General features: G+C 59.4%; 1 protein-coding gene across 1 annotated transcript; it reads left to right on the forward strand.

Annotated features, from left to right (window-relative positions):
* Nucleotides 1–7: 7 nt before the first annotated feature.
* On the forward strand, nt 8–8,140 carry PML (PML nuclear body scaffold). The gene is made up of 6 exons (XM_063170130.1): nt 8–861; nt 3,620–4,197; nt 4,894–4,931; nt 5,206–5,298; nt 5,840–6,029; nt 7,590–8,140. Exons 1-6 carry the CDS (start codon nt 149–151, stop codon nt 7,676–7,678), a joined length of 1,701 nt encoding a protein of 566 aa, XP_063026200.1. The 5' UTR covers nt 8–148; the 3' UTR covers nt 7,679–8,140.
* Nucleotides 8,141–8,377: the final 237 nt, after the last annotated feature.

An 8,377-nucleotide genomic window follows, 5' to 3' on the forward strand; every position in this document is an offset into this window, starting at 1 on the left:
CTGCCAAGGGGGTTTTGGGGTCGCTGCCGGGGAGGTTTTGGGGTCGTTCCCGGGGTGTTCCCGCTTTTCCCTCTGTCGGAGCAGGAAGGGGCGGTGGCCGCGGCGGCACCGAAACCGTTTTGCTTTCGTTTCCACCGGCGCTTGGGAAATGCCAAATTCCAGGAAGGCCGAGAGCTCGGCGAGGAACCTGCGAGGGGCGGGACAGCAGAACCCCGAGCGGGAATCACGGGGCCGAGCCCCAGCTTCCTCCATCCCACGGGAGAACCCCGCATCTCCGCAGATGGAGACGGAACCGGAGCCAGAAGCAGAACCGGAGCCTCACCCAGAGCCGGGCCCCGCCGCGCCCGCCTCCCCCCCGTGCCCGGCGGCGGCGGAGGGCGAGGATGAGGGTGAGGATGAAGACGAAGATTTCCAGTTCCTGCGGTGCGATGGCTGCGGGCAGGACACGGCGCAGCCGCGGCTGCTGCGCTGCCTGCACACGCTGTGCCCGGCCTGCCTGAGCGACACCAAGCAGTGCCCGCGCTGCCAGGCGGCCACGGGCGCTCCGGCCGTGGACAACCTGCTCTTCTGCAACCTGCGGAGCCGCCTGCAGCTCTGGCGGCAGATCCGCAGCTCGGGCGGGCCCGGCTGCAGCCGCTGCCGCGCCGAGGCGGCGCTGGTGTGGTGCTCGGACTGCGAGGAGTTCTTCTGCGGGCGGTGTCTGGAGGAGCACCAGTGGTGGCACAAGAAGAAGGCGCACCGGGTGCGCAGGGTGGAGGAGCTGCGGGCGGGCTCGGCGCGGCAGTTCCTGGAGGACACGCGCGGCTCCTGCAGCCTCTTCTGCTCCAGCGACAGCCACCCCGAGGAGAGCCGCGTGTGCAGGTGGGAGCGCCCGCCCAGCCTCAAATGGGGGCGTGGGACCAAACCTTGCCCCGGCCCCAAATCTTGTCCTGTCCCCAAATCTTGTCCTGGTCCCAAACCTCGTCCTGTCCTCAAATCTTGTCCCAGCCCCAAATCTTGTCCCAGTCCCAAATCTTGTCCCAGCCCCAAACCTCGTCCCATCCCCAAACCTCGTCCCATCCCCAAACCTCGTCCTGTCTTCCAATCTTGTCCCGTCTCCAGATCTCATCTCATCCCCAAATCTCATCCTGTCCCCAAACCTCGTCCTATCCCCAAACCTCACACTGTCCCTGCACCTCAGTCTGTCCCCAAATCTCATCCCATCCCCAAACCTCGTCCTGTCCTCAAATCTCAGCCCATCCCCAAATCTCATCCCACCCTCAAACCTCATCCTGTCCTCAAATCTCATCCTGTCTCCAAATCTCATTCCATCCCCAAATCTCAGTCCGTCCTCAAACCTCATCATGTCTCCAAAACTCATCCTGTCCCCAAAACTTATACTGTCCCCAAATCTTGTCCTATCCCCAAGCCTTGTCCTGTCCTCAAATCTCACACTGTCCTCACACCTTGGCCTGTCCCCAAACATTGCCATGGCCCCAAATCTCATCCCATTCCCAAATCTCACCCTGTCTCCAAACCTTACCCTGTCCCCAAAACTCCTCCTGTCCCCAAATTTCATCCTGTGCCCAAATCTCACTGCACTCCCAAATGTCCCCCATACCCAAATCTTATGCTGTCCCCAAACCTTGCCCCCTGCCTTTTCCCAAAACTCATTCTGCCCCGCAGATTCATTCTGGCCCCAAATCATCCTGGCCCCAAATCTTGTCCTGTCTCCAAATCTCATCCCGTCCCTGAATTTCATGCTGTCCCCAAATCTCATCCTGTCCCCAAATCCTGCCCTGCTCCAGGAGGTTTGGGGGTGATGCTCCAGTCTGGAATGTGCTGGAGTGGGATGGGCCCAAATCTATCCTGTCCCAAAATCTCACACTGTCCCCAAATCTCATCCTGTACCCAAACCTCGTCCCGTCCCCAAATCTCCTGTCCCCAAAGCTCTGCCATTGGGGACTGATGGCAGTGACCCCACAGAGACCCCGGGGGGCCCAGGGAGCTCCAGTGGGGATTTGGGGAAAGGCTCCAGAGAGGGCTGGACATGGCCTGGGATGTCCTGGGATGGGCACTGACCATCGCTGACCATCGCTGACCATCACTGACCATCACTGACCATCACTGACCACTGACCATCCCTGACCAGTGTCCATCCATGACCCCTGTCCATCCCTGCCCTCTGACCATCACTGACCACTGACCATCACTGACCATCCCTGACCCTGACCCCTGTCCATCCCTGCCCTCTGATGATCACTGACCATCCCTGACCAGTGTCCATCCATGACCCCTGTCCATCCCTGCCCTCTGACCATCACTGACCATCCCTGACCATCCCTGACCCCTGTCCATCCCTGCCCTCTGATGATCACTGACCATCACTGACCATTGCTGACCAGTGTCCATCCCTGACCCCTGTCCATCCCTGCCCTCTGACCATCCCTGACCCCTGTCCATCCCTGCCCTCTGATGATCACTGACCATCCCTGACCATTGCTGACCACTGACCATGGCTGACTGGTTTCCATCCCTGACCCCTGCCCATCCCTGACCCCTGTTCATCCCTGACCACTGACCATCATGGTCCATCCCTGACCAGTGTCCCTCCCTGACCCCTGTTCATCCCTGACCCGTGTCCATGACCTACCGCTGTCCCTTCTTGACCGCTGTCCATCCCTGACCCCTGTCCATCCCTGACCCCTGTCCATTGCTGACTGGTGTCCATCACTGACTCATGTCCATCACTGACCCCTGTCCATCACTGTCCCTCCCTGACCCCTGACCCGTGTCCATGACTGACCCCTGTCCATCCCTGACAAGTGTCCATCCCTGACCCCTGTCCATCACTCACCCCTGTCCATTATTGATCACTGTCCATCCCTGACCCCTCTCCATTGCTGACCCGTGTCCATGACTGACCCCTGTCCATCCCTGACCCCTGTCCCTCGCTGACCCCTGTCCATCCCGGACTCCTGTCCATCACTGACCCCTTGTCCATGATTGATCGCTGTCCCTCCCTGACCTCTGCCCCTCCCTGACCCGTGTCCATCACTGACCTCTGTCCATCACTGACCCCCATCCATGATTGATTGCTGTCCATCACTGACCTCTGTCCATTGCTGACCAGTGTCCATCCCTTGACCCCCATCCGTCTCTGTCCCTCCCTGACCCTTGTCCATTGCTGTCCATCGCTGACCCCTGTCCATCACTGACCCCTGTCCATCACTGACCCCCATCCATTGCTGTCCATCCCTGACCCCTATCCATCGCTGACCCCTGTCCATCCATGACTACTGTCCATCACTGACCCCCATCCATTGCTGTCCATCGCTGACCCCTGTCCATCACTGACCCCTGTCCATCACTGACCCCCATCCATTGCTGTCCATCCCTGACCCTTGTCCATCCATGACCCCTGTCCATCCCTAATCCCTGTCCATCCATGACTACTGTCCTTCGCTGACCCCTGTCTATCCCTGACCCCTGTCCATCGCTGACCCCTGTCCCTCCCTGCCCTTGTCCCTGTCCCCCATCCCGGGAGCCAATCCCGGTACCCCGCAGCATCTCCCCGCTGTCCCCCCTCGCGTGTCCCTGCTGCCACCGCTCCCTGACGCCCCCCGCGTGTCCCTGCCAGCATCTACTGTCCGCGCTGCGAGCGGGCTCTGTGCTGTCCGTGCGCGCTGCTGGACACTCGCCACGCTCCCTTCCGCGACCTGCGCGCCGAGAGCCGCCGCCGCCAGGACGAGCTGCGCTCGCTGCGCCGGGACCTGCGGCGCCTCCGCCGCTCCTTCGAGGCGGCGCTGGGGCGGCTGCGGGGCGAGGCGGCGCGGCGGGAGGAGCAGCGGGAGCGGCTGCGGGAGCGCGTCCGCGCCAGCGCCGAGCGCCTGCAGGAGCTGGTGCGCAGCGAGGCCGAGGAGCTGCGGGCGCTGCTGGAGGCGCGGCCGGAGCGCGGCCGGAGCGCGCTGGCGGAGGAGCTGAGCGGGGCCGAGGGAGCGCTGCTGCGGCTGGAGGCGGCCGAGAGGCTGGTGGAGAGGCTGGGGCGCTACGGCGGCGAGCAGGAGCTCATGGACATGCAGCCCTTCGTCAAGGCGGCGCTGCTGGAGCTGCGGCGGCTGCGGCCGCCCGAGCCCCCCGAGCTCCGAGAGCCGCCCGACTTCGCCGAGTGCCGGGCGCGGCTGCGGGCGCTGGTGGAGCGCGTCACGGGCCGGCCGGGTGAGCGCTGGGCCGGGCCGGGCTGGGCCGGGCTGGGGAGGGAGCTCTGGGCTGGACTGCAAAGTGCCCTCGGTGAGCAGGGACGGCGCTGGATTCTCCTTCTCCTTCTTCTCCTTCTCCTTCTCCTCCTTCTCCTTCTCCTTCTCCTTCTCCTTCTCCTTCTCCTTCTCCTTCTCCTTCTCCTTCTCCTTCTCCTTCTCCTTCTCCTTCTCCTTCTCCTTCTCCTTCTCCTTCTCCTTCTCCTTCTCCTTCTCCTTCTTCTCCTTCTCCTTCTCCTTCTCCTTCTCCTTCTCCTTCTCCTTCTCCTTCTCCTTCTCCTTCTCCTCCTTTTCCTCCTCCTCCTTCTCCTTTTCCTCCTCCTCTTTCTCCCCCTTCTTCTCCTTGTTCTCCTTCCTTCTTCTCCTTCTCCTTCTTATTTTTCTTCATTTTTTCTTCTCCTTCTTCCCTTCCTCCTCCTCTCCCATTTCCCTGCTCCAGCTCCTCACCCCTCAGAGCCAGGATTTGCTCAGTTGTTTTTGTGGAGCCCTTTGGGTGTACTCCAATCCTGGTGGCTCTGGGGACGCTCATTCCCAGCTCCCTGGAGCCTCCCCGGGGCCACCCCAATCCGGAGGGAAAGGGTTTGGAGCTGCTGAGCTGGACCTTCCTGGCTCCAGAAGCTCCAGCTCGGGGTCTCATCCCAGTTTTCTCCGTCCCCAGATGTCCCTGAGGTCGAGGTGGGCCTGGAGAACAACCTGGTGAGACATTGGGGTGCTCCTGCCCCATCCCAAACCTGCACCTCTCCTTTCCCTCCCCATCCCTGGGGAATTCCAGGGCTTCCTCCCCCACAAGTTCCCACATCCCACCAGGCACTGCTCCATCCCTGGGGAATTCCATGACCGTGGCAAAGACCACGGGAACAGCCCCCAGACCCATCCCAAACCCTCCGTGCCTCAGTTTCCCCATTCCCGAGGGTGTTCCCGCCCCTCCACTGGGGCCCAAGTCCATCCCAACTCCCCGCTCTTCCTGCAGGATGAGGATCCAACCCATCCCAAACCCCGCAGCGTCTCCCCCAGCCTGGAGGAGATCCACGTGGAGGAGGTGAGGTCCCTCTGTCCCAACCAGGTGAGATCTGCTGGGATCCCAATCCCAATCCCATCCCAGATCCCAATCCAAATCCAGATCCCACTCCAATCCCAATCCCAATGCCAATCCCACCCCAATCCTAACCCAAATCCCACCCCCCAATCCCACCCCAATCCAAATCCCACCCCCCAATCCCACCCCAATCCCACCCCAATCCCAATGCCAATCCCACCCCAATCCCAATGCCAATCCCACCCCAATCCCAACCCCAATCCCACCCCCAATCCCACCCCAATCCCAATGCCAATCCCATGCCAATCCCACCCCCCAATCCCACTCCAATCCTACCCCAATCCCACCCCCAATCCCACTCCAATCCCTATCCCAACTCAAATCCAATCCCAACCCCAATCCCGCCCCAATCCCAATCCCTCCCCCATCCCACCCGAATCCCAGTCCCACTCCAATCCCACCCCCAATCCCATCCCAGATCCCAACCCCAATCCCAATCCCACCCCAGTCCCAATCCCACCCCAGTCCCAATCCCAATCCCACCCCAATCCCAATCCTGCTTTTCCAGCCTCTCCCGCTGCCCTGCTGGAAGCGGCCGCTGCCCAGCATGGAGAGGGGCAGCCAGGTGTCTCCCAAACTCCTGAAGCTGGAATGTGACCACGAGCCGGGCCCCAGCCATCCCAAATCCCAGTGGGAATTCCCCATGGAGCCCGGCCCCTCCACCTCGCGGCACAACTGCGTCCGTGCCGGCGACACAGGTGGGCACCGGGAATGTCACCGTCCCTGCTATCCTGCTTTTCCTCATCCCATGGGATCGTTCCCAGCCTTTCTGTGCCCCCGTTCTGTGGGAATCTTGGCCAAGGGTGGGGAGGATCCAGATCTGTAGGGTGAGGGATCCATGGGATGAGGAATCCATGGGGTGAGGGAACACTGGGATGAAGGAACCATGGGATGAGGGATCCATGGGATGAAGGATCCATGGGATGAAGGATCCATGGGGTGAGGGAACATTGGGATGAAGGAACCATGGGATGAGGGATCCATGGGATGAAGGAACCATGGGATGAAGGATCCATGGGGTGAGGGAACATTGGGATGAAGGAACCATGGGATGAGGGATCCATGGGATGAAGGAACCATGGGATGAAGGAACCATGGGATGAGGGATCCATGGGATGAGGGATCCATGGGATGAAGGATCCATGGAATGGGGGATCCATGGGATGAGGGATCCATGGGATGAAGGATCCATGGGATGAAGGATCCATGGGGTGAGGGAACATTGGGATGAGGGACCTGTGGGATGAAGGATCTATGGGATGAAGGATCCATGGGGTGAAACATCCGTGGGATGAGGGATCATTGGGATGAGGGATCTGTGGAATTCAGTATCCATGCAGTAAAGGATCCATGGGGTGAGGGATCCATGGGCTGAGGGAACACTGGGATGAGGGATCCATGGGATGAAGGATCCATGGGATGAAGGATCCATGGGGTGAAGGAACATTGGGATGAGGGATCTGTGATATGAGGGATCTATGGGATGAAGGATCCATGGGGTGAAACATCCATGGGATGAGGGAACATTGGGATGAGGCATCTGTGGGATGAGGGAACCATGGGGTGAAGGATCCATGGGATGAAGGATCCATGGGATGAAGGATCCATGGGGTGAAGGATCCATGGAATGAGGGATCCATGGAATGAAGGATCCATGGGATGAAGGATCTGTGGAATTCAATATCCATGGAGTGAAGGATCCATGGGGTGAGGGATCATTGGGATGGGGGATCCATGGAATGAAGGATCCATGGGATGAAGGATCTGTGGAACTCAATATCCATGGAGTGAAGGATCCCTGGGGTGAAGGATCCATGGAACGGGGGATCCATGGAATGAAGGATCCATGGGATGAAGGATCTGTGGAATTCAATATCCATGGAGTGAAGGATCCATGGATGAAGGATCCATGGGGTGAAGGATCCCTGGGGTGAAGGATCCATGGGTGAAGGATCCATGGGATGAAGGATCCATGGGGTGAAGGATCCCTGGGGTGAAGGATCCATGGGTGAAGGATCCATGGGATGAAGGATCTGTGGAACTCAATATCCATGGAGTGAAGGATCCATGGGGTGAAGGATCCATGGGGTGAGGGATCATTGGGATGGGGGATCCAGGGGGTGAGGGATCCCTGAAATTCAGGATCCACGTGGTCACCACCATTCCAGGGGTTGCCCCCACGCTCTGGTTGGTTCCTGGTGCAAAGCTCGGGAACGTTGATCCCGTGGGATCCGGAATTTTGGGGATTTCCCTTGCAGAGGGCGGCAGCATCATCATCTGCAGCTCTGACGACAGCGACGAGGACACCGTGGTGGTGACGGTGACACCGGAGCCGCCCCCGTGCTGACACCCCACGGGATCCTCCGGCCTCATCCCGCAATTCCCGGCCTCCCATTCCCGGATTTCTGCTTGGACTTTCCTCTTCTTGACCAATCCCAAATTTATTCCTGGACTGAGCTCTGGTGTTCCGGAGCGGCCCTAAATCCCACCTGGATGTGATGGGATCTCTCCTTCAATGCTTTGAGGTTTCCTGGGAATGTTGTTTTCCTCTTAAATCCTGTCTGGATTGATCCCAAAATAAAATTTGGGATGGGAGTTGGGATCTGTGCTGGCGGATCCCATTCCCGAGCCCCCCAAAGGTGGGGAGATGATCCCAAGGGTGGGATCCCCTCTGGGATCCCCCATCAGCACTTGGAGCTGGGAATTCCTTGGGATTGGGATTGGATTGGGGTCAGTTTCCTGGTGTAATGAGGGTTTAAAATCCCAGTTTTTTTATGTCTCCCCTCAATAAATCTGCTTTGGGATAAAATTCCCGCTTCTTCCTCTTCTTCCCACTGCTTTTCCCAAACAATCCTGAGCAGAGGGAAAACCTGGGAATTCTGAGGTGAAACCTGTCCCATCTCCCTGCTCTGGGCACTGATCCTGGCATTTTAGGGACAGGAGAAATTCCCGAGGACAAGGAGAGATCCCAGGGATAAAATTCCCACATTCCATGAGTGGAGGAGCCTGTTCCAGCCACGTTCCCACAAAAATCCAGGAAAAGAGG

Source organism: Melospiza melodia, chromosome 15, assembly GCF_035770615.1.
Source record: "Melospiza melodia melodia isolate bMelMel2 chromosome 15, bMelMel2.pri, whole genome shotgun sequence".
NCBI classification, from domain to species: domain Eukaryota; kingdom Metazoa; phylum Chordata; class Aves; order Passeriformes; family Passerellidae; genus Melospiza; species Melospiza melodia.

Bases quoted from the DNA above. Each gene is read 5' to 3' on its own strand.
- PML (XM_063170130.1), top strand. From the start codon at position 149: ATGCCAAATTCCAGGAAGGCCGAGAGCTCGGCGAGGAACCTGCGAGGG. The intron at 862-3,619 runs GTGGGAGCGCCC...TGTCCCTGCCAG, and splicing joins GAGGAGAGCCGCGTGTGCAG to CATCTACTGTCCGCGCTGCG. The intron at 5,299-5,839 runs GTGAGATCTGCT...CTGCTTTTCCAG, and splicing joins GGTCCCTCTGTCCCAACCAG to CCTCTCCCGCTGCCCTGCTG.